The sequence below is a fragment of the Procambarus clarkii genome, chromosome 11 (genome assembly GCF_040958095.1).
Source record: "Procambarus clarkii isolate CNS0578487 chromosome 11, FALCON_Pclarkii_2.0, whole genome shotgun sequence".
In the NCBI taxonomy this organism is placed as follows: Eukaryota; Metazoa; Arthropoda; class Malacostraca; order Decapoda; family Cambaridae; genus Procambarus; species Procambarus clarkii.
This window is the reverse complement of record NC_091160.1, coordinates 46,439,828-46,466,539: the sequence shown is the minus strand read 5'-3', so window position 1 is coordinate 46,466,539 and position 26,712 is coordinate 46,439,828. Positions and strand designations below refer to the sequence as shown.

Here is a 26,712-nt window from a genome sequence, read left to right as displayed (position 1 = left end):
GCCGGATATTGCGATAACTTTAACCGGTCACGATTTTGCCCGTATAAGGGCGTTTCCGGGATGTTCGAATCCCAGATAATAGCGGGGTTACAGTATATTTAACACAGGTGTTACATGCATGCACGCACGTGCACGGAAATAGTACTCGAATGAGTCAGACATGTTAGAAGGAATGTAGTTTGTGTCAGTAGTTAACAAATGGAATGCATTAGGTAGTGATGTGGTAGAGGCAGACTCCATACACTGTTTCAAATGAAGAAATGATAGAGCCCAATAGGCTTGGGAATCTACACTAGTTGATATTGTTGCGAGGTGGAACCAAAGAGCTGAAGCTTGACCGTCGCAAGCACAACTAGGCGAGTACTTTTTATCAGAGAAGGCACATACCTTAATGGAGAAAAGGTGCAAACTATACCCCATAAAATTCCAGGAATCCATTGCATGACCGTTTGCAACTATAGATCCCAACAAATATAAATGGGTTTAATAAATATTTGGGTCCAGTTCCTAAAACCCATTGTGTGTACAAAGTATAAATACCGTACATCTGTTAGATTGTTGGTGGGATTATGTACCCCATACTTAACCACTGAGTGGCAACCAGTTTAGTTCATTTTAGTACCCCATGCCCACCCTGTGGGCAGTAGTGGAAAGAGTTAGAGGCATATAATGGGCTCGGGGCCCGAACCCCCACAATTAATTTAGCTAAGAAAGTTATACTTGATCAGCTAGTTTCAAAACTTAATGTTTGTTACATCAAGAATGGGCTTGAGACTAACCACACATGCTCTAAATTAAGCAACTTGCATATGTGGGGAACTTGTCATAATTTGTCTATACTGGTGCTGCACACTGCCCCTTGTATAGGGGCACAAAAGGTGTTAATCACACCTCGGTGGATATCTTTACATTATCATTTATAATTAAAGTAAAATAACCAGTAAAGACTACTTGCATTGCAACTTCTATAACATTTACATCATTAAAAGATTTATTTATTGTATATTAAATAGTAATAATCGGTTAATTGTATTAACTGTATAGACTCAACTTTCTAAATACATTCATCTAAGAGAAATGGGAATACAGCATATTCTTGTTCATGAACTTCCCGTGATAGAACTTGCTCCTTGTGGAACTGTGAGGTGCTCGTCTGCTTTTCCTCGTAGCTGTCCCAAAGCTTCCACAAATGTTTCCTTTTCTCTTTATTTCCCTTATGGCAGCGCGCCTTAAGCTTTTGTTCTGCAACCAGTTGGTAATGCAAGATTACCAGGGGTGCCTCACAGTATAGCAATGGTATTAAAATATATAAAAAAATAGTTGTCCCTTGCTGCCCTGTGATTCTCTCTTGTCAATCTGAATGCACCCCAGTTTCCCATTGCCCCTTGCACTGTTTCAGAGCCATATACAGTATTCTTAATTAGTTAACAGGGTTGTTAAGAGTGAATTGTGAGCCAACTTTTCTAATTTACTTGAATACTTTACTTGAGGCACTTCAGTAGGTATGGTAAGGCTAATATTTTTTACAGGGTTGTACACTAAGCATATTCCATGTACAGTATGCAATTGTCAGCCCTAATTCTTGAACCTTGTGCCAAACTGCTTGTCCAGTGGAATGTGGCGTTGTGGATGTATATTTTTTTATACAGTATAAAAAAGCAAGCTACATAAATATAAGCTTAAAAAGCCACCAAAGCACCACATCAGAACAAAAGACCACCACACACAGCACAAGGAAAATATAACATAAAGTGCAATATCATTTACAACAAAATGGAAAAAAACTACACACTGAAAACAGGCACACGATGACGTGTCCCCAGGGCAACGAAGCACAATCAAAGGGGGTGATGGCATAGGGAAGGGGCTCATCCAGCTGGAACACAGGTGTATGCACACTGGACATGAACCCCCGGACATGAACCGCCATGAAAGCCAAACCCCGAGAACTCGGCAGGAGTCCAGGATTAAGTGACCAGCCTCAGAGCCAAAGATTGCATCGAACCCCCATGGTTCAGGCAATGTACCACCGGGGAGCAGTCAGTGGAGCTGGATTATCGGTCCTCAGGCGAACTGAACTCTCCAAAGCGCAAGCCACACCGCTGCGAACTCCTGCACCGTGCTGTGGGCCTGACGGAAGGATGAACCCCACCGCCCCTGGCCGGCCTGGTGAGCACTAGTCGCAAAGCCCCAGCCGAGAGACGACGTATCCGTTAATACATAGAGCGAGGACTCTGGTATTCGCTAGTGCACTGAACCCCAAAAACCCAAAGAGGAAGCCGGGGACTTAGCAGCAGACGCAAAGCCCCCCTGGGGGTCAAACCCAGTGATCATGAGAGAGGCGGAAGGGACGTCCCCAAAGGAATCGGAACAGCCGACAAAGCGGTCTCAAAGGATCGTCTCAAAGCTCTCCAAATGTACTCTAGAAAGGAGACGAGAGAGATGCCAAATAATATACACGTGGAAAATACTGGAGGGTCGGGTTCCAAATCTACACAGTAAAATAACGTATTGGAGTGAACGATATGGAAGAAAATGCAAGATTGAACCAGTGAAGAGCAGAGGTGCCATAGGCACAATCAGAGAGCACTGTATAAACATCAGAGGTCCGCGGTTGTTCAACGTCCTCCCAGCAACTAGATGATGTCCACGGTTGTTCGGTAATATTTCTTGGAGAGAACTGGAGTTTTCCAAGAAGTTCCGGGCTGTGGTGGGTACGTGGCCCTGCGGGCCACTCCAAGCAACAGCCTGGTGGACCACTCTCTCAAAAGTAGAGCCTGGCCTCGAGCCGGGCTTGGAGTAGAACAACTCCCAGAACCCCATCAACCAGGTATCCAGGTAGCCAAACCCGACCTGGCTGGTAGACAATCATCGTGAAGTTCAGGCTCCCGCATAGACCCTCGAGCAACCACTGGGTGACCTGGGACCCAAGGAGTGCTGGACCAACCGGGCTGCGGTGGGTATGTGGGCCTGCGGGCAGCTGCAAGCACAGGCCATAGTGGTAAACTAGACATAATACTGTCAAACAACCACCACTTCCTAAACACCCACATAAAAAAGGGGCCCTGTGAGCACAAGCGACCACCTACCAATAATAATGACGCTGTCAACTAACCCCATTCAGAAACCCTCACCACCAAGACTTCAATACACTAAAACTGACTGGGAAGCGTTCAAAAGCAGTGCACAGGAAATCAGTGTCACAGATTTTAATGGAAAGGAAACATCATGCATAAATGCCGAGTTAAATACATGGATTAGCACCATAGAAAAATGCATGATTGATCACATTCCCGTAGCTCACCATATAACGCTCCCACACCCCCCAGCCACTGAGGCGCTCAGGACACTGCAAACCAGATATAACAATCTTCTACAACTCATAACACAACACGGGTGGACGGATGAGCGCAAAAGACTACAAAGGGAACTTCAAGATGAGCTGCAAGATCTATGCAAAACAAGAGTACACCAAACAATGGGATGACCTAATAAGCAAAATCAAAGTCGAGTACAGAAACCCAGGAAAGTTCTGGAAAAAAGTAAAGACCCTGATGGGAAGCTCTTCTGAGGAAACGCCCTACATGATGGACGCCTCAGGAAATAAACCTAGGAGAGAGGACAAGAGCAGGAATTCAGGAAGTTCTGGGAAAAATTTCAGGATAAACCCGGAAGAAAATTTAAATTTTTGCCCAATTAATGAAAGGGAAATTACAACTCAAGTCGATAACAGAGCTGCAGCACTACTCCCGACGCAAACAATAGACCTTAACAACATACGCGAGGACTGCCACCTTATGAAACACACAACCATTGCAGAGGTCCATAAAACAATTATGGGTTTCAAGAACAAGGCGCCGGGCAACAGCAAAATAAATAAGATGGTATTATCCAACCTACCTGTGATTGCACTCAATCAATACACATGTATCTTAAATGCAGCTCTTGCATCTGGACTATTCCCCACATACTTCAAGGATGTCACAATAAGATTAACCCCCAAGCCAGGTAAACCCCCAACCCATACTGAAAACTACAGGCCAATTTCCCTCCTCGAAGTACCAGGTAAAATGTTCAAAAAAATTATCAGACTTGTGAAGTACATGGAAGAGGAAGCCTAGTGGAAGGGAAAATCTGGAAGACGCAACAGCCTAGTGGACCAAACTCTCAAGTCAAGACTGGCCTCGGGCCAGGCTTGGAGAAGAACTCCTCCCAGAACCCCATCAACCAGGTAACCCCCAGAAACAAGCACATGCAGGACTGCAGCCGAGAGAAGAGACTGGAGGAAGAAACAAGGAAGCGGTCAGTCCTACACAAGACCCAGCCGGGTCTGAACCTGGGAGGAAACCAGATGGGACTTCTGCCAGTTCACCAGGAACCCAAACCCGATTGCTGTGTCTGCATACCCAAACCCAGACTTTGTGATCCACTGACTGGACCACATAAAGAATATTGTGCGAGGAGCCTATGCCACGCTTTCTAACTTCAGAATTGCTTTTAAATTAAATACATGGATGGCGATATACTAAAGAAATTGTTCACAACTTTTGTTAGGCCAAAGCTAGAATATGCAGCGGTTGTGTGGTGCCCATATCTTAAGAAGCACATAAACTGGAAAAGGTGCAAAGACATGCTACTAAGTGGCTCCCAGAACTGAAAGGCAAGAGCTACGAGGAGAGGTTAGAGGCATTAAATATGCCAAAACTAGAAGACAGAAGAAAGAGGCGCTATGATCACTACATACAAAATAGTAACAGGAATTGATAAAATCAATAGGGAAGATTTCCTGAGACCTGGAACTTTAAGAAAAAGTGATAGATTTAAACTAGCTAAACAGATGCCGAAGAAATGTAAGAATTCACTTTCGCAAACAGTTATAGACGGTTGGAACAAGTTAGGCGAGAAGGTGGAGGCCAAGACCGTCGGTAGTTTCAAAGCATTATGAGAGTGCTGGGAAGACGGGACACCACGAGCGTAGCTCTCATCCTGTAACTACACTTAGATAATTATAAAAAGCAGCAAAGTATAACGCCACAACATCCTGATGCAGGAACAAGGACACACCACTGTGAAACACGTTACCAATGCACACGTGCAGCAGCAGCAGCAACATGTATGTAGCAACTTGTCTCTGTGAAGGCAGAGAACGGTGCAGGCAGAATCCAGGCTGACCCCAGACAGAGCCAACGGAGACACGACAGAGCCCAGCAGGCCCAGGAACCTGCACACCAGGCGACCAACGGCGGAGATACCTGCTTGATATCTGCTTGATGGGGTTCAGAGTTCATTTACTCCCCAAGCCCGGCCCGAGGCCAGGCTTGACTTGTGAGAGTTTGGTCCACCAGGCTGTTGCTTGGAGCGGCCCGCAGGCCCACATAGCCACCACAGCCCGGTTGGTCCGGCACTTCTTGGAGGAATAAATCTAGTTTCCTCTTGAAGATGTCCACGGATTACTGATGCTGTTAACCTGACTAGACTACGTTACACAAAGATCTCCCATTTATCCATTCTATATCAATGTTTCAACCACAGGACAGATAAGAGAGCATTTAATTAAAATGGATACCAATCATTTAAACCAAGAAATGAAATGTTGCAAATCTAACAGAACACTACTATATGAATAGCTTTTATAGTAATTTTAAATTATTCACAACAAATATAAACAAAAAACGTCCCGCTGCCTCGAACACACACTTGTGGAATGTGCCATTCATGCAGATTACTGCAAATTACATGAATTTTAAATTTGATGAATGCTTTGGCTTAGTCAACCCTCAAAGCATAGTCTCCTCATCTATTCCAGGGAGGGTTAGAGGCTGGGGGAGCTTCAGTGTTTTTAGGAATTTGGGATGGATAAACAAAGCCTTATTGTATTGAAAATACACAAGTGAATGAATGTCTGGCAATAATTGCATGGCAGAATTCATACTGCAATCAAAAGGCAAATATGTATGAAAAGTCACGTGATGAGCTCAAACTAAATACTATACATGTTTTTGCACAACCATTATTAACATCTCCGTAACAGCAATTTCAGTATTTCTCCAATTCTTGACATCTTCTAAATTTAGAACTTCTCATGTGACTAGATCCAGGTAAACATCAAAAGATTCTCGATTGCAACATCCCGCTGCCTTGAAAACATTTGTCGAATGTGCCATCCACGCAGATTGCATATACAGTAGAGTTGGCTTCAAAGGCACAAACACAGGCGCACACAGCCAGGTTGGTCCGGAACCTCTATTTGAAAAGTCTAGTTTTCTCTGGAAGATTTCCACGGATGTACCGGCAATGTTTATGCTCGCAGGTAGGACATTGAACAACCGCAGACCTCTGATGTTTATAGTGTTACCCGATTGTGCCTATGGCACCACTGCTCTCCACTGGTACTATCCTGCATGTTCTTCCATATAGGCGAGACCAAAGAGCCAGAGCTCAAATCCTGCATGCACAACCAGGCGAGCCCAACCAGGCGAGTACATAACCAGCACCACAACCCCACACCTCATAATATGGAAGAGGTGGGACCCCTGAATGACTAGCATGGGTTGGATATGCACATGAGTGGGACTAGAAGGGTTGAAAAGGGAGTCACCGGTGTGCCGACGGTCTCATATTTGTACATAAATATACCTAAATAAATATAGCTAAATAAATAATCTTAGCATCCAGTGCCCGGCCGAAAGACGCCAGACTGCAGAAACTAGTCTGTCGAATGGAGGCATGAACGTGACACGACCCAACAGTGCAAAGATGATCCCGGGAGCACTGCCAGGTGAAGCCAGAGCAGGTGAAGAAGCCAGAGCAGGTGAAGAAGCCAGAGCCGGACACGCAGGAGTGCATGGTAGAGGCGAAGGAGGCAGCGGCCCACACCCATGACACAGGGAAAACCTTGGTGTCCTCCCTACAGCTGTAATCCAGGTCATCCCCAGAGCGACGGGGCACATACCGTAGAAGGGAAGAGAGCGAGAGGTGAAGCACCCGCAAAAAAAGGGTGCAAAACGGCAGCAGTGGAACACACCGAGCAGACCAAAACAAACTCACGGCGCATGCGCAAGACACGCTGGTCAAACCCCACAACCTGCTCTGTGGAAAGGCGCCAACCAGGACTACTGCACAAGAAAAGTAGCCAAACAGAATGCAACCTTAAGTAACTGCTTAAAAAAAAAAAAAAAAAAAAGGGGGGACAGGAGCCAAAAGAGTAAGCAGCAACATAAACGGCCAACGATGCGAAGGCAGAGCCCCATCGGGAACCCAACCGGGCTACGAGTAGCCCAATTCGGCGACCCGGACCAGGAGCCGAGAGACGTTCCAATAATGCGGGAAGTAGCGAAAACCTACCCGAACCCTCGAACACAGACGCAAACAAGTCCCAAAGGCACAGTCGCACCCGAAACCAAAAGTCATAGAACCCCAATAACGGGGAAACGCGGAGATACCCCATACCAAGAAAAAGCGGGGAACAGAGAAGAGCATCCACCTACAGGACGGAACCAACAGACTCAAAGGACAAGGAACCGAGCCCGGGGAGGGGCCAATGCCCAACAACTCGTACGGCGAGGGGGGGGGGAACCCCACTCCGCGTAACTGCAAGCCCCACGTACAGGGTAGGAAAAAAACCCGCAGGGTCCTACGGAGTGTTAGGCCCCCCAAGTCGGCCCCTCCTCAGCCTCGGGAACCCACACGACAGGCCCCGGGGCCGAGCCATCCCCCCAAAGCCCCAGCCGCACCAGAAAAACCGGGGCAGCTGCGAAAATACTAAGGGAGCGAGCCCACTGGCAGACTCTTACAACACAGCTGGAGAAACGGGCTCGAATGACCCCGTCACTACCCCGGAAGGGGAATTCCCCGAGACCACCAGTCTCTCAAAACCATCGAACCCCACCCCGACCCCGAACCAGCAGACGGTAAGGAACCGGATGGAGGGAGGAAGGGGGGATCTAGGGGAAAGACAAGGGGCCGAAGCAACCAACACCCCCCCCCCCCCTCAGTCCCAAAACAGGGCAGCCCCGGGGCTCCCGGGGAGCAAACAAATGAGAGCGTTGCCACCAAAGCTCAACGTGCAGTGCCCCTGCTGCCTGCACCCTCCACCCTCAGTCAGCATACAACTGGGTAACAGAGCCACGAGCAACAAAACTCGCAGGACTCCGGGTCGAAGGTGTCACCGACCCCACAGGGTGCCTCCGTCTGCTGCCTGAGACGAGAGGTGAGAGCAACCCTCAAACTTGCTGGAAGCGAGGGGGTACTCCGGGGTCACATCCATCGGACCCGCGCGCCCCCAGGTGTTTCCCAGGGTCCCGAGCATTTACTATAATAGGACTCGCGCTCGGGTAATTCCAGGCTGGGTACTGCTAACTGGCGCCCAAAGCTACCAAACGACTTTCTAAGAACTGAACCCCTGGGATGTGTACACTCACGGGGACCTAGCAGGGGAAACCACCAGAAAAATACTCGGGACATGGGGGGGGGGGGTAGGGCAAGAAATGAAGGTAGACCCCTTCCCCCACCAGGCAGATAAACTATAATAAGAAAACCCCGCAAGAGGACAGCGTACCCTGGCAAAGCAGAGCCGGCTGCCATATAGGTGAAAACAAGCTTGCGCAGTACCCTGCGCCCCACCGGTGCAAAACTGCCCCTTATCCTAAGGTGAACAATGGTAACTCCTGTGTCAAGCATCTTAAATTGTTCCTTCCTCTTCAAAATGGTGCCAATTGTTGAGGAAGACCTGCCATACTCCCTGGCGATCAGCCACACGAACACAATGCTCATGCTTTGCTATGATTTACTTCTTCACATCCAGTGATTCGCTCTTTCTTCCCCTTGCCAACACTCTTTACCAAGCTGCTGCTTTGCAAACATTGTGCGTTAAGTGTAGTCACAAACCACACACAACCCACGATTATCACAATTATATGCGGAACGATGCAGAGGGATACTGGTTGTGCGCGACACAACAGCACTGTCGTCGGAGGCAGCGCGACTTCACCATGTGGTGTTGACGTTCAAACGAGTGGTCGCCCAGCGAGATGAATTGTTGCCGATCGGGGTGCTCGTTAACCAAATTGGTCACCATTTGAGGCGGTAGTCACTCAAGGTTCTACTGTACCTCTACCACCTCATTTGTTGAGTTTAACACTGTGCATACCAGGTCCTCTTTAATACAGTATACAGACCTACTCCTCCATTTGACCTATTTTCTCTATCACATCTATATAGATTATAATTTGGAATCCAGATTTCACTATCCATGTAATCTTTCATGAGTTTCTGTGAATGCCCTAAATATTGAGTTTGACTGTAATAGGCCATTTATGAACTTAACCTTATTTCTTGACTTTAACTTTAGACCTTGTATGTTTACAAATTATGAATGGTTGTCCCTATTGTCACTTCTGGAGGGCTTTGGTAGTTCTCTCTACCCTGACCCAGGGTGTGCTGGTCTGGCAATGGTTTGTTCAGTTTTGGAGTTGGTACTGTGGAGTGTGGTGGTTTGTGTAGTTGGGGGGGGGGGGGGGGGTGTAGTGTGGGCTTGATGACGACAACGTAGTGCAGTCTTAGGCATTTCCCCCTCCCCATCCGTACTCCTGCAACGTTTCTGCCTGTGTTCCTCCCTCTGGGTCTGCTTGCCTCTAAAAAAAATTTCCTGGGCTATTATATTGGACCTCCTCTCTCATAGCGCTGTGTACCTCTCGCGTAGAAATCGGGGCAATGGAGATCATAGTATTTATCATTCATTGAGAGTTTGCATAACTTTGGGTGGAAATATCTACAATCCGTTCCAAAAAGTCTGCCTTTCCCCAACATGTTTCGGCATTTCCATGGGTGCACGAATGTGCATTCCGTGCCTCTGGTTCCATATCTGCACTGTCCTTTTCCATAATATCTGCAAATATTTTCATGTGCTTGTATTCTTATTGTTTGTACCCGTGCATGACTTGGCTACCTGTGTTTTTGTTCCAACTTTCTCGTTTTGGCATTTTCTTGGTATTGCCCTTGTCTTTCTTTGCTTTCGTCTTTCTCATTTGTGTTCTCGTCCTTCTCATTGTTTTTCTCCTTACTTCTATTACTAGTTTGCTCTTCAATATTGCCTTCATTTTCGTGTACCTCGACACAATGTCTTACATTGCTAATTTGGCTCTAAACTGTCCCTTGGTTGTGTTCAGTGTTGTCTTTATATACTCTGCATATATTTCTGGTAGCTTTTGTGTGAACTGTAGCCCATGTACTTCAGGAATGTCGTTCATTAGTTTGGTAATGTTTTCCCACATCTATCATTGACAGATCCAGTAGTTAGCTTCTGTTTGCATATTGTGTAGGTAATCCTGTAAAACTCTGTGAAATCGTATGTTGCATACAATCCCTACAACACACTTCCGAAGTGGCTTAAAGCGGCCTCCACATGTTTCCATGTTGGGATTGTGGTGTAGAGGTTCTGTTCCCCCTATTTGTGATTTATTGTAGATTTATCCCTTCTTGACTTTATAATATTATAAATAGTAAAATTACTAAATATATTTTATAGTATTATATATATGATATATATGTATACAGTATATTTATAATGTTTTTGTTCAACTTTGGGGGGGGGGTACTTATCGCCTGGGGGGTGAAAATGGTGCCAGTAAGGACTGTACAGCTGGACCGTTGTCCCAGGTCGCGGGCTGGATGGATGGCACCGGTTGCCAGTTCCTCGATTTATAACGCTGAATTATTTGCCTGTATTATCCTAAAGATTTTCTGCTTACTTTCCGGCTTGCAATGGTATTCACTTACTCTATTACTAATTCCCAAATCCACATTCCCGTAATACAATATATAATGCCAGTATAATATTGAGGGACGTCCCATACACTGTAGGCCTCGTGGCTGTGGTGTAAACACCGCCCATATGTTTGGAGATGTTTCCTCCTCACAATTTATTTCTACTTTTTCTGTGTGCAATTCTCACACGCTTTCCACCTATTCCTGTGTTACACGTTTCACTTCACTGTTCAACGCATCACTGCTCACTGTGATATATTGCCTATATGCATGTATCCATGCACCTGGTATTCAACTTTCCTATGGGTCACTATGCACTTCGTGATCACTGTAGTACATAATCCATGGTTGTAATCCTAAAGGAAAAAAAAAAAATCGCAGAGCGTGACGACACGTCTGATCCCCTCCCCTCACTACCCACCTACCACTACCAAGCTGAACACTACCAGGTGTCTTATTACTAACGCTTCGATAAATGAGTGTCCTATTTGCCTTATTACGAACATTTATGCATTGGTTTTTGGGTTTTAAATTCTTACTAAGCATAACTCCCAGATTCTTTTTGCAATCCAGCTTCGCAATCTCAACACCATCTAGCTGGTATCTTGCAACTCTCTCATTACCTAGCCTCAAAACCTTAAATTTGTCAGCATTAAACTGCATCTGCCAATCTTTCGACCATTTCAAAGCCCTATTTAGATAGTCTTGATGTGATAGTCTTTTACCTTTATTTCCTTCCCGATTTTTGTATTGTTGGCAAATTTGCAAATATTGCCGATCAAACCCGAATCTGAATCTAAATAATTTGTGTATTATGAATAAATCCCGGGACAGCCTTGAGGCACTCCTTACATTTTCCCACTCTGACTTGACTCCCTTTATACCGTTTGCTTTGGTAAAACCATTCTACAACTTATTGCACCAAACCTACAAATCTGAAAGTAAAGGCACTGTTTTGGTCGATCCTGGACCATTAGTCGTGTAATGGAAAATGAGTGGTGGTGTAATTTTCAACCACATTAGTGAGACTTGACTGTAAACTATTATTTGTAGATAATGGATTCTTATTTTGATGTATGTTCTGGCTCTAGTATTTTTGGCCCATTCAAAATTTAAAGTGTTAATTGATGAAAAACTATTTTGGATTGACTAATAATGGAAATGTCATTGCTTCATATTGATCATGATGTTAGTGATGGTTTCTGAATGTTTTAATGAAAAATTACTTGTACAATTATGTTTTTCATGCTGGCAATCACTATAGAGGAGTAATTATACACAGGTGTGGAAGAGGCTCATGCTGCAGGAAAGGCATTGAAGGATGCAAAATTCCAGTTCGATCTTGCCCATACATCTGTACTGACGCGTGCCCAGAAAACCCTGGATGCCATCCTGAAGGAGATTGGCCAGACAGACATCCCAATTTTCAAGACCTGGCGACTCAACGAGCGTCATTATGGTGGTCTTACTGGCCTGAACAAGGCTGAAACTGCTCAGAAGCATGGAGAAGAGCAGGTACAGTAGAATTAAGTTAAAAACTGGATCCTTGAGAGAAGTTTAATACTGCTGTATTAGATGGTATTAAACTTGAGGTAGGTTTTTAAAGTCTTTGTACTGTTAAATTCTTAATGGGCATTCTTGTAAAATATAGTAATTCTTCTAATTCTGCCCCCAGATATTTTGGTGTCAAAATCTTTGAAATTTAAGACTAGCACAGAGTGTGATTGTGGACAGTGAAAGTGTTGTGAAAGTTGCCCAACTGCCTCTCACAAACCTCCATAATTAAATTTCCAGCCTTACTGTAGTTTATAATTTTATTAATAACTGAGGTACTGGAATACTTTGCTATTAAAAAAGGATAATGTATCTACACTAACCTGGTTTAGGACATTCCCTTCCCTCCCCCCCATGATAACCCAGCCCGTCCTCCTAAGGTTTCCCAACGTAAAGAAAAGTCAATTTAAAGTGTCCTCTCCTAACCTACCAGAGGACCCAAAATGGGAAACGGGACAGTACGTCACTTTTGCAAGCCTCTCCCATTTCTAGTATGACATTTTTTTGGCGTTATGTAATGCATACGGTTGAAATGAGACTTTCTTTGTAGGACTGGTTGAATAACTGCTCTATCCTAAGACTTGCACATCTATTAACCAATCAATGTTCTTAGTCCCTGTTCTACCTACACAGGATATCGGTATCCTATTTGGTTTTTCCTAAGTATTACATTAATTGTATATTTTGTGATGCAGTACCATTTTACCATAGACTTTAGTTCCTGTTGATTAACAATCTACTGGCACTGTCTCGATAGCTTGCTATGCAATTTTGATGTCTGGTCTGAAGTCTGGTGACTGTCAGTGTAAAAAGGCATGACACTGTTGATATGCTTGCTAAGACAGCCTGCAGAAAACCAGTGGTAGAAGTTGATATAGGTGTTTCATTAGCAGTAACAAAGAGAATACTTAAACAAATATCTAATGAAAATCTCACCGACCTAACAAATTCACAAAGACCTGAAAGTTGTAGCATTAAATATTATGATAGATATCGTGAGGAGGCATTCACATATGGGACTAATAGAACAAGAACCCGGCAATGTGGTGTTATAGTGGCCAGAATACGCCTGGGATATAGACGTATCTGGCAGCTTTCTCAAAACCCAAATGTCAAGTACACAATGTGTCAACTTTGAAAGAGAAAACATGCACTCTTGAACATTATATTGTAGAATGTCCCATACCGACTGACTTTCGCCCTCCTGGGCTAAGGTATGCTGAACTCTGTAATTACTATACGAGTACTGGAACACTTGATGATATATTGGACTTGTATCAAAGATTGACCATGTAATATATCATTTATACAATGTATATATATGATGTAACTATATAACCTGAGCTGATTGATTGATTGATGAAGATTAAGCCACCCAAAAGGTGGCACGGGCATGAATAGCTTGTAAGTGGTGGCCCTTTTGAGTCATCATCAGTATCGATAGATGATACTGGAGATCTGTGGAGGTGCGACTGCACCCTGCGTGACGGGAGATGTCTCCCGTGAACCTGAGCTTGTAAAAGCACCTTCATCACCTTCAGTGATTAAGTGCTTAATTGCACACTAGTTTCTTTATCAGCTATCTCACCCTGTCAGAGTAAATGAGACAGATGTATGTGAATGCATGTGTGTGTATATATATATGTGTGTGTGTGTATGTATATGTATGGGTATAAAGTATATATGCAAGCTGATCAGAATTACATTTCACTTTTGTGAATGTACATTAATGACACTATGCAAGACGCATCAAACACTTTATGTAGGGCATACGTAAATCTGTATCTATGTATTTACGTATGTAGGTTAGCTTAGCATTTTAAAAGCACCGAATCACCTTCTGTGGTTGATTGTTCAATAAACCCTTGAACTGTATGTTTAACACATCTCTAACCCTGTCCATGGAGGATAGAAGAAAATGTATATATGCTGGTTAGCATTGTAAATGTCTAGCCACGTCTGTGGTAGAAAATAATAATGATAATAATAAAAAAGTGCTTGGCACAAGTGTGGAAGTTGATTATAGTAACTGTATTCTGTGTGTAACTTGACTGCTAATACTTTAATCATACCAGTAGTTAAAATTAATGATCTAATAAAGTAAGAAAATTTAACCTTTTACTGATGGTATTCCTGGCCTGGTTAGTGTTCAGATTAAAATAAAAATATTAGTGGTGTAGGAATCCAAAGACTTGGCATAAGAGTTCTTCTGCAGCTTTATACACACGTTACATAATTATTGAGATTGCCGTGATGAATTGCCACCTTGTGCTGAATACATAATTCCAAGAATTTAGAAATTTGGATAGTTTTAAAATTAGGCATAATTAAATTTCATATTGAAAGTATAAACTGTTCATTCCTTAGGTTTTATTTTTTTTAATAGTATGGAAAGCTTTTATTGTGGTTAAATAGTGTTCCTCAAATCTTCTCAGACTCCTTGGCCAAACTGAATGTTGCCAACTTTCATACAATTTGAAGGTTTTCACAAAGAAAATCCCAACCACTTTGATTTTTTTTTTCTACCAGACGTGGCCACACATTTGCAATGCTAACCAGCATATATACATTTTCTTCTGTCCTCCATGGACAGGGCGAGAGATCTGTTAAACATATAGTTGAGGTGGATGGTAGAGCGACTCTCGCTCCATGCAGATCGGTGTTCAATCCCCGACGTCAAAGTGGTTGGGCACCAGTCATTTCCCTCCCCTCCCAACCCATCCCAAATCCTTATCTGACCCCTTCCCAGTGCTATATAGTCATAATGGCTTGGCACTTTCCTGATAATTCCTTCTTGCCTTCACAAAGAAAATTATTGTACATGCTAGCAGTACAATTTTTAATTAAGCAATTAAAGTATTGTATACCAAGATAAGTAAATGCCTATTGATTATTTTTTACTGTTAATGCTGTAATATAATACTTGTAGTTTTGTTAAACTTAAACATAGTGTACTGAAGCCAATGTCAAGCATTTGGTGGTTTATAATGTTCTTAATGCAGGTGAAGATCTGGCGACGCAGCTTCGACATTCCCCCACCACCCATGGACGAGAGCAATCCACACTACAAAGAGATTGTTGAAGATCCTCGCTATGCAGATGGCCCCAGCAAGGACGAATTTCCTATGTTTGAATCCCTTAAATTGTAAGTTATAATCATTTTTAGGGCAATTAGAGGGTTTTAATTTATTTAAATTTTATCCAATGGTTTTCTTATCCATGAAAAGACTGTCAATTGAAGTATCAGCAGTTCAATGTTAAAGGGATAAATTGTCTGCAGATTACAGGTTGAAGTAAATGAGTAGTTAAGACCTTGATGTTCATAGTTACAAAGTAAATGATGGTTTAAAACTGTTGATACAAATAAATTATTTTGTAAAGGTTGTTTATTTAATATTTGTATAGAAAGTTGAAGAATTTGGTATTTCTAGTGGTTGAGGATGGGTGAAATACATTAGAGAACCTTTATGGCCTCGCTTGGCCAGTAACCAGGTTATTTTTCATATAAAATAAATAAATAAATTAATGTTTATTTAGGTAAGGTACATACATAAAAGAATTTTTTTTACAAAGATTGGTGGACTTATAGATAGAGCTAGTACATACAATGCCTAAAGCCACTATAATATCTAACTTTATATGGAGCCTTGGTGCCTCTTCTTGCTCGATCCATTCCCGAGTGATAGGCAAGTTATTAAGAACTGGCAGTAATAATCAGTCTAAAGGAAAAGGGGGTAGGCAACACTAAACAGAACCATCGGTGTAATTCTTAACCATGTATACAGTACACACATGTATGATAACACTGTGGGCATCACATTCGCTCACACTATAAAATTTTTGCAATCTTCTTTTCCTCTAAGTCCCCTTCCATTGTACACCACTCAAGGTTCCTTCCCAGTCTCTCTTCTATGGTATCACGCTGGAAAGTTCAACTTTCTCGGTAAATCGTGGGCCAGTCCACTACAATATCATGGTGCCAAAACCCCCCCTTCTACTCTCTGGCAGCATGCCGGCAGGCTTCCACACAGGCTTCAATTATAACGAGCCTTAACAGACATACATTACTTCCATCCTGTAACTCGGTCATCCTGGGATACATCTGTCCTATCAACCATACTACGTCACTATCGGACAAATGAGAGTGCAATGACTCTGCCACTTGTTCCCACTGGAACACTTCTAGAGTTTAGGACTGCCCTTGGTGAACTGATTCCTGTCGACAGTATACCACGCACATCACTTCTTAAGAGTAAAATTTGGTTAGGAAACACTACAGGTGTCGGTAAGATCACAGCCTTCCACCGGGGAACAGAAAATGGGGGGGTCAGGTGTGCTAGACAGATGGCGTTGACGTCGCCACAACCTTAGAGTAACGAGCTTGTGTAGCATAATGAAATGCTCGGAGTGGTTTCTATATATGGAGCAATACATGCAAAAGTTAATTGTGTAATGCATTACTAGTTTCATATTAATGTAGATGTATGCTAGGGTACTGTTGTCCTCCTAGTTGGGTGAACATATATGTTTTGAGCAATGTCTGTGGAAGATAGTATTAGAACAAATAATTGGATTAAAGCATTACTGATGGGAGGAGAGGTGAGGTGACCTGAGAAAATAATTGTTGTGGATAGTTCAGTGTAAATACTGTACTTGATGTGATTGACAAAACCTTCGTGGCAATAGTGGATTGATAAGGGAAAGTAGATGGGTGCAAGGACAGCTAGTTAGAATAAGAAATGCCAAAGAGACTATAGTAGTGCCTTCCCTTGCCCCTACACACTACTCTTGTAGCTTAAACAAAAATAGAATGGAATCTAGAAATGAATTTAATGTGGTGGCAAGATATTGAGGAATGAATGTAATCGTTGATCATTAATGGCAGGAGTGAAGGCCATAAACTAGTGGACACAATTTTAGGGAAATTGATGCTGGGAGAAAGTATAGTAAATAATGTGTAAATATACAAATACTGTACAGTATTGGAATATACTTTGAGTGGGAAATGTACATTAGCACTCCTAAGTCTGCTCTAAATTTTTAACTATAAAAAATTGATACTCTTCAAATACTGTTTGAAGTAAATTGTCATGATCATCAGTGTCGGAAAGTGATAATTCCCTTAGTGTTCACGGCAGCATCTTTGACTGCAGGAGGTATTAGAATGTCGGCAAGAACTCGTGGAAGTAAAATCAATAAATGAAAAGTGCTACTGTAATTTGAATAGAAACTGAATTTGGTAAATTTGTTCAAAATTTCTACCCTTGCATTTTTCACATTAACCTAGAACAGTGTGCACTCCTACAGTTCTGATACACTTCAGTTTCCTGTAGTTATTAAACATTAGCGTGAAAGGATACTACAATACTGTCGTGTTGTATTGACCGTGTATCGTATATTAAACGCGTAATGCATGGGTTAGCGTGATTAACGTGTGTGGAACCTTAACTTGGTTGACTTCTGGGAAACAATGTTCTGTTCTGAGTGAATAAATTTTTTTGTCCAAACGTATGATTTATGATTGCTGTTAAATTATCAATGCCAAGTATTTGAACAATTTCTTCCCCTGCTCCATGTTGTGTTGGTACATTACCAGAGGTTTGCAATAATGATGGGGGGGTGCAACTTGAGAATAGGTGTTTAGATATCATTAAATTAACCTGCTTTAATTATTTCTGAACATGAAAATGCCTTACTAGCTGTATAAACACTCGGTTATATAGTGACAAAGGTTAGTAGGCAGGTCCTGAAGCTCTTGACCTCGCTTCCAGTGATCACTGGAAAGCACATCTCATTTCTTATTTTCTTGGTAGTGTGTTGAATGCCAGCTCTAGGCACAAAGCCTGAAGCCAACCCAAATCACTTTTATTTGCCTTAACAGGACAATTGAGAGAACCTTGCCATATTGGAACGACACTATTGTGCCCCAGATGAAGGAAGGAAAGAAGATTCTCATTGCTGCTCATGGAAATTCTCTGAGGGGCATTGTCAAACATCTGGATTGTGAGTACCTGTATTTTGGTTGGTTACATTTAGCAGTGACACAATTTTAGTGGGATAGTGGTAAAGATGTAAGGTAATTATTAGTGCCAAGCTAGTATGATAACATAACTGAAAGTGCAACAGGTTGCAATGCCGTGTAATTAGTATAAACAGCTTTTATTTGCTGGGCAATTTTTTAATATAAATGCTTCCAAAATTCATGGGTTATTTGATAGCATTCTGACTGTGGCTTTTTGATAAATTACTTACAATAGTACTAGAATGAAGTTCAGAGCACCAGGTAAAATAGCTGAGAGGTGCATCTTGGTGGTAGATTTTGCTCTTGACAAGTTTGTGCAGAGTCTTGACAGGTGGTAGGTGCAAAGCAATGGTCATTTATCTAGGTTAATAAAGGGTAAAGGGAATTAACCATATGCTTGAGTGAAGTATTTAGCAAGCTCTCAATAGGAGGAATGTATAGTACAGTATATCTAATAGCATGTTAGTGATTAGTAAAATAGTGAAACTTGATTACAAATCACGATGACAAGACATGGAGGTTGTAAAAGATTGATTGATTGATGAAGATTAAGCCACCCAAAAGGCGGCACAGGCATGAATAGCCCGTAAGTGGTGACCCTTTTGAGCCATTACCAGTATCATTAGCTGATACTGGAGATCAGTGGAGGTGCGACTGTACCCTGCATGACGGGAGATGTCTCCCGTCCAACCAAATGGATGATTGATGATGATGAAGATTAAGCCACCCAAAAGGTGGCATGGGCATGAATAGCCCATAAGTGATGGCCCTTTGGACCAATTTCCAGTATCATTAGCCGATTCTGGAGATCTGTGGAGGTGCGACTGCACCCTATGAATAGGTCGTGACCTCTCGAATGTGTCAAAGATTGAAGATGATTAAGCCACCCAAAAAGCGGCACGGGCATGAATAGCCCGTAAGTGGTGACCCTTTTGAGCCATTACCAGTATAATTTTTTTTTTATACTGGTAATATGATACTTTTATTTTTTTGTCCCTGGAATACGATCCCCTGCCGCGAAGAATCGTTTTTTCATCCAAGTACACATTTTACTGTTGCGTTAAACAGAGGCTACAGTTAAGGAATTGCGCCCAGTAAATCCTCCCCGGCCAGGATACGAACCCATGACATAGCGCTCGCGGAACGCCAGGCGAGTGTCTTACCACTACACCACGGAGACTGTTTAGCTGATCTCCATTAGCTGATACTGGAGATCTGTGGTGGTGCGACTGTACCCTGTGTGACGGGAGATGTCTCCCGTGGTTGTAAGAGATTAAGGACTGGTATGAAGATAGTCTTGGAGCAAGAAAAAACAAATGTACAGTGGCCGTATGAGAAATTAAAAATGTTCGGGGCATTTTTGAATTGGCATAAATTTTTTAATTTGAATCTAAATGGAATTTTTTTTTAATTTGACTTAGCATGAGAAAAAATTGCTTGCTTTATGTATAAATGACTACTCCATTTTTTATCTAAATCCATTAAAGGAAACTAATAATGTGGAAAGGGAACATAAGGAGGAAAATTAAGATTAAGGTTATTTTGGAAAGCATGACAAGGCAGGAGTGAATGAATGTACAGTACTGTACATGGGAGTCTTGGGTGAAAATGGAACAGTACACGGTAGATTATAAGTAGATGTTGAATAATACTTTTGAAAGTTCAAGGAAAAGTGACAAAGGTGCTACTGAAACTACAGAACATCTTGGATTGAGAATAGTGAAAGACAAGATGCCTGTATGCGAGTGTAGCAATGAATGTACTGCAGTAAATTGATGGAGAAGCAAATTGAGAAAGCTGGTGCTGGTGCAGGAATGACTAAATGAAGTCATGGAATAGTGTGAAAGGAGAATTTACCAAATAAAAAAAAAAAAAAAAACTAAGAAATGAGTTTATAGACAAGTGGTTGCAGAAGAGATCAGATCCAATTTGCATAAAATGGCTTACAAATGTGGTTTTGTATGAAGTTTTGGCAGTGTGAAATACTTTAACTAGAGTGATGGGCATGTATGATATTGGGACGTGAATATAAATACCTGTACTGTCAACAGTTTAAGAGCAGGTTGTCTAGTGTGGTTTGAAGATTTGGTAATGGTGTAGCAGTGTTATGGCATCACCTTCATTGATACATGTACGGGGTCATGATGAAAGTACAGTAAATGTAATTGTTAATGATAAAGGCATAGTATATAGTAGGTGAACTTCTATAGTATAGAAGTTCTCAATTATGGATTTCTGAACTAGGTGAACACTAAAGCACTGTAAGAGATGTTTGATCTTTTATACATGATTGACATTTTGAAATGGCACAAATAAATTTTGTTGTATAAAAATATTTTTGCAGGTCATGTTCATTAGTATAACTGTTGGTAATAAATGCAAATTTGCATACTACTTGATCCTGTAGATGAGTCGGAAGGTCGTCATACCTGCAGCCCGATCTCTGACCTCATGTTTGGTTGGTTACTTTGCTGGCTGGCTGGTCAACCAGGCTGTTTGATGTGGCTGCATGCAGCTTGATGTCTGGTTGATCAGGTATCCTGGACATTAGGGAATTTCTGGTTCGAATCTTGGGCAGGATAGAAACAGTTTGGTGGGTTTCCTATTGCCTAAAGCACCTGTTCACCTAGCAGTAAATAGGTACCCAAGGTTTAGCCAACTTGTGGAATTGGTAATTAGAGCTGAGGGGTGTCCTGGATATGAGCCTAACATGTATGCATGTACTTGCTGCCTGTCCCCCAACCACATCATAATTTGTTGTAAAGATGGCTTGAGCAGGTGCTCTATATAGTCACTGCCAGTGGTGGTTTTGATTTGTCCATTTCTGTAAATGGACAAGATTGCTTAATTTTAGTTTTTTGGTGTGCTGCTCGGCATGGTTTTCACTTAAATGGTAATTGTATATTAATATTTTACTTAATTAAGTAGCAAATGGTTTCTATTAAGATAGAATAATGTTAAATATATTGAAACTAAACCCAACTATAACAGTAATGAGCATTGTATATTAATGCCTTCATTAAACTGTTATGTATTTTTCTATACTGCACGTAGAAGATACTCTTATCAATGTCCACATGCATTAGTGCAAAATCTGTAATAAAAGATGGGTGGTAGTTGTAACAAACTTACTATTTACAGCCATGTCTGATGAAGCCATCATGGGTCTGAACCTTCCTACTGGCATTCCCTTCGTGTACGAGTTGGATGCGGATCTGAAACCTGTCGTTTCCATGAAGTTCTTGGGAGACGAAGAGACTGTTCGTAAGGCAATGGAAGCGGTGGCAGCCCAAGGCAAGGCAAAGTAATGTACATGGAAATAAGGATGCTAATCTCCTTTTTTCTCACTAATGTTATTATATTGGAAGACTTGTATTGGAGTTTTTAACTTTGATTTGATTAGTAAACTGTAATGGTGTCTAGTCATTATGAATGATTAAATGTCCTTAATTTATATTGTATTTGGTCACCAGTCTAAAATCTGTACTATTGTTAATTAAAAATGAAATGGATTTATCTATTTTTATCCTGAAGGCTTTTTGTTTACAAAGGTTTTAAAAGCATTTGAATGATTTGTAAACTTGTTAAAGTACTAGTTTCAAACTAGTTAAATGGCTCCTGCGGCATGAATCTTCGACATGATAGTTTAAAATATTTCAGAATTAAAGCAATTGATTGGTATCAAATGTGTGAATATCCAGTTCCTAAGACTGATTCTACTTGCATTACACAAGTCATGCCAGGCTCGGGGAGGAGAACTAGAACCCCATCCAGGTACATAGAGAACAATATTGTTCAGCCTCTTGTTGTGATTTTAAAGATACTGTATTTTAAAAATTTTTGCCTTTTTAGTGTTCCTTTGAGTCCTGTCCTTTCTAAATTCCTTGCCGCATACGACTATACACACACATTGTCAATCCACTCTCGTTTTGGCATGCCGAATGATGGTATTAAAGAGTATAGATAAATCACGTTAATGTGATTTCTCAGTGCAGAGCATTCAAGAGTTTCCACATAACAGATGATGCTATATAGCCTTCTGGGATTTGTGTGTTTTTGGCAGTTATTGTAAAGTAGTTGTCATGTCTTCAGCCCTCCTTGGTTCTCGCAAACTGATCAGATTTTTTACCCAAATGTGTGTAACTTGAAAAATTTGGCTAATACACTAGGATAGCTAGTGGGATAAAATGGGTAATTACTATGAAGGAGTATACACAAGTGTAATTACACTAGTTTAAAGGATGAGAGCAATGTTTGTCCCCCCCCCATCTTGCCAGTATTGTCATGACACTGACACTACTGAAGGATGTTGCCTCCACCTTCTCACAACTTGTCCCGTCTACCAGTGTTTGTGAAGGTGAGCTTTCTAATGCTTTTTTCAGCAGCTTTTCTTTAGTTTGAGCCTATGTACTTGTTCTCGGTTAAATGGAGAATTTTCAATTTTGTAGATTCCCGTTACTATTTTTTTTGTACATGTTTATCACTGATCATAACACCCCCCCCCTCCACATTTTGTTCCAGCTCTGGTAGTACCTGTAACCCATTTAATGCACCTGTGGATTATTTCAAATCTCCAATCTTTTTTTTTTCCCCCGAATTTAAAAAAAAAATTATCTAGGCATAAATGTGTAAAATTATACCCAATTAAATGACAATTATTTAAACTAAGAATGTTATTGGATTACTCTGAATACAATAGTTTAAAGAACACACAACTGCAGTATTGATGCTGTATTTCCCAAGTAATTTGCCTCTGAAGGATCACTTGTAGGGTCAATTGCTGCTTTGTCCCCCTGCTGAGAGGTCTGCAGTTTATAGAATTTAATAAATTAATATACAATTTCTGCAGTGAAATCGGATTCATATCGGCACACGCTTCTAATCTACAATCGCTAAAATTTTAATAGCTTAGCCTAATGTAATTATCAATTGCAATATTTATCACAAACTGTCTGTTGTTCAGGACAATAAATTTATTCTTATTACTTGGTTTGGGGTAAAAACTCGTGTAATAGAGCCCTGGAATAAACGGGTAAATAACAAGAGTATAGTATATAGTAGATGTAAATGTCTTTAATTGCCATACTTGACAGGTGCCTGGGTGCTAAAGTAAAATTTTGTAGACTATATCCTCTGGTGGATGTCTGAGCACAGTATATTGGGGGGTTGTAGGTGGCTGTATGTGGCATTCAGGCACTTGCTACCATTTACAGTATAGTACAGTACTGTTATCTTATGTGAAGAGTGCTTTTAACACTTAATAGACAATTTCTAGTGAGCTAAGTTTGAGATGCTGAAACAACTGTAGTGGTTAACACCTGAAATATAAGCACTCAAATAAAGCAGAGCGGAGCTTGTGGGGGGCATCCTGCTGCAGGTGCTGTGTGTGTAATGGTTGGGTGCCACCCTCCTCGCTCGCGAGTCAGAGGTGCCAATGTTTTAATTAAATAGAATAATGTTTAAAATTGTTAAATGTAATATTACCTAAATTGCTAATGTAACATGTTAACACTATCGCCCGCGCCACGCATGCACTGTAGACTTTGACGTTATGGGACCAATGGTGCGGGCAAGCGTGCGACGACTCCTAAATGTGTGTACTCGTTTCAGTTTTCTCGCCTTAATTCTTGTGCTACGTCGTTCGATTTGGTATCAATGTGGTCGCAATAAAATTCCCTGTCGATGTAGATGCATATAATGTCCAAAAGCCTGGCAAGACTCCCCGCAGCAAAGCCTAAATTCGGAAAAGTTACCCGTGAGCGCACAAAATCAGTAAAATGTGTGTACTCGTTTCAGTGTTCTCGCCTTAATTCTCATGCTATGTCGTTTGTTTTGGTATCATTGTGTTTGCAATTAAATTCTCTGCAGATATATGTGCATAAAATATCCGAAAGCCTGGCAAGACTCCCCGCAGCAAAGCCTAAAGTTACCCGTGAAAGAGCACCAATTTGCACACAAACTAATGTGTATACTCGTTCAGTTTGATAACATCAATTTTCATGTTACATCGCTTGCTTTGGTATCAAATTGTTCACAATATTAAGGCGCGCATTTTAAAACTAGTCCCATAATAATAGCACAATAGAATTTTAACATTTTAAAATTTATAATTTAGACCCAAAAACGTATTTATAATCTTTAAAGTGTTCCGACATAAAGTTTCGTGTTACATCTTTCATTTTGGTATCATTGTGCGCATTCTAAAGGCGCTTATTTTTAAACTATCCCAAGGTCGATCGGATAAAAAATGAATTTTATACAAATTTTTGTAGTGGACAAGTCCTGTCCACGGTTAGGACTAGAGAAAAAAAAATGGACGTGATCGGTGTCTAAAGCGAGCGATAGTGTTAAGCAAGGTTTCCTGATTTAAAGGGCATGTTAGAACTAGTCAGGAAGGTATACATAACTCTTAAACTGCGCATGGTGTATATATACATATAATACACCATGTATATATACACCATGACCTGATGGTACCATAAGTTAAATTTTTCAAACGTGTTCTGACGCTTTCAAATTTGTTGTGCGTAATCTACTAAGCAAACACTCCAAATTTTGTCAATGATCAACTCGACAAAACTTGAAAAACAAGAAAATTAAAAATTATATAATTTAATATTGAAAATTTCAGATTTTCAGATAGGCTGCAAAAATATTAAATATTGCAAATTGTTCTTTAACCCTTACACTGCTCAGGGGTCCTTGGGACATTTACACCCCTGTGCGCAAGAAAAAAAAAAAAATAAATTTTTTTCGTCTTCTAAACATGTTAATTTGTGTCCCCTGAGCACGGAAAAAAAAAAAATTGTAGGCGACATATTTTGGGGGCAATTGACCGAGGAAGTCTGGCAAAAAGTGGGCGTTGACAGAGCGGTCGTCAGACCCGGTCAGCGTCACCCGCGTTGACAGATGCGAGTTGCCACAAAGATATTATTATCTAATTGTTTCAATGTCTCCGATTGATTTTTTTCTTAGTTTTTTTGCAGTAATATTATTCAGTAGTGTGTATTGTAATATATTTATATAATAAAAGTGGTTAATAATCGCTATACTCAAAAGTATGATGTGCATATTAGTGATTCAATTATGTTTATATAACAATAAACAAGTAGTTTTGCTGCTATTACACTCTATACACAGGTTATATATAAGTATTGGCATGTTTTGGTCACCATAACGAACCACTAAGTTGGTATTGAGAGTCGAAAAGCAACGAGGAGTTACAGCCACACACCAGCCAGCCACTCGCTGCCACTCCCTCAATACACGCACTAAACTTTCTCCCCCAACAATACCATTTGTGGTGTTATTACACTATATACAGACGTTATATATAAGTATGTATATATTTTGTTCACCACAACTGTACAGCTAAGCTGATATAGTTAGTTCAGGCACTAAGTCGTCGCTATACACAGATGGCTGCTGGCGGCTCCCTCACTCTTTCAAGGTCACACGCACTAAACTTTCTCCCCCAACAATACCTTTTGCAGTGTTATTACCCTATATACACACATTATATATAAATATCTACATGTTTTATGCACCGTAACTGTACACCTAAGCTTGTAGTGCGCCCAAAGAGCATAGTGGCCACCCTCTAAACAGCTAGACAAATCGTGCAGACGACGTCACCTCCGTCACCCATTTGGCTCCTCCCAGCATAATCCTTTTGCTGTTATTACACTAATACACACATTATATATAAGTATCTACATTTGTGTTCACCATAGAGAACCACTGACCTGGTATGGTGAATGCAAACAATAACAGCTAGCCACACAGTCGGTAAACGATGCTGTCTCCCTCCATCTCTCAGCATCACTCCTCCCACAGCGCTAATTATTACAACAATCCTGCTATTATCACAACCCTGGTTATTTATATCGGTCATTGGTCATCTGTAATATTGTCATCGCTAAATAATAACAATTATATATTTATTTTGACATTTTTCGGCAATGCTGTGGTCACAAGCTGAACATCAATGCTGTTCGCTCATGCTGCGTGCGCCGGCCTTGGTTGCTCCAACAGTACTGTGCCTCTCACACCTGAGAATATTGCCCACGATTTTTTTTAAAAATGGCATCTGTTTACAAGAGCCCTGAGGAAGCTACTGTGAACCCCGTGTAGCCGCGGTCCATTTGAATCAGGCCTGGCACCCTATGGCGTATATATACGCCATGCGCACCATGGGACATGTTACTCAGGGCGTATATATACGCCATGCGCAGTTTAAGGGTTAATAAAACTAATTATAATTTGTTTTTAATATATGCTATTGTGATAGCTGAGTCATAGACATGATTTCAGTTGATATTTTTGTTTGATAATCTTTTTTGACCATTTTTGAAAATTTTTGACACGATTCA

At 41.3% G+C, this 26,712-nt stretch overlaps 1 protein-coding gene across 1 annotated transcript in view; it reads left to right on the top strand.

Moving 5' to 3' along the window:
- Positions 1 to 21,852, top strand: part of LOC123758415 (phosphoglycerate mutase 2) — an 85,768-nt gene extending 63,916 nt beyond the window's left edge. The window contains exons 2-5 of the mRNA XM_045742803.2: positions 12,047 to 12,279; positions 15,321 to 15,463; positions 18,200 to 18,321; positions 21,482 to 21,852. Coding sequence (XP_045598759.1) covers positions 12,047 to 12,279; positions 15,321 to 15,463; positions 18,200 to 18,321; positions 21,482 to 21,648 — 665 coding nt within the window. The 3' untranslated portion in view covers positions 21,649 to 21,852. The remainder of the gene's footprint in view (positions 1 to 12,046; positions 12,280 to 15,320; positions 15,464 to 18,199; positions 18,322 to 21,481) is intronic.
- The last annotated feature ends 4,860 nt before the right edge of the window (positions 21,853 to 26,712 follow it).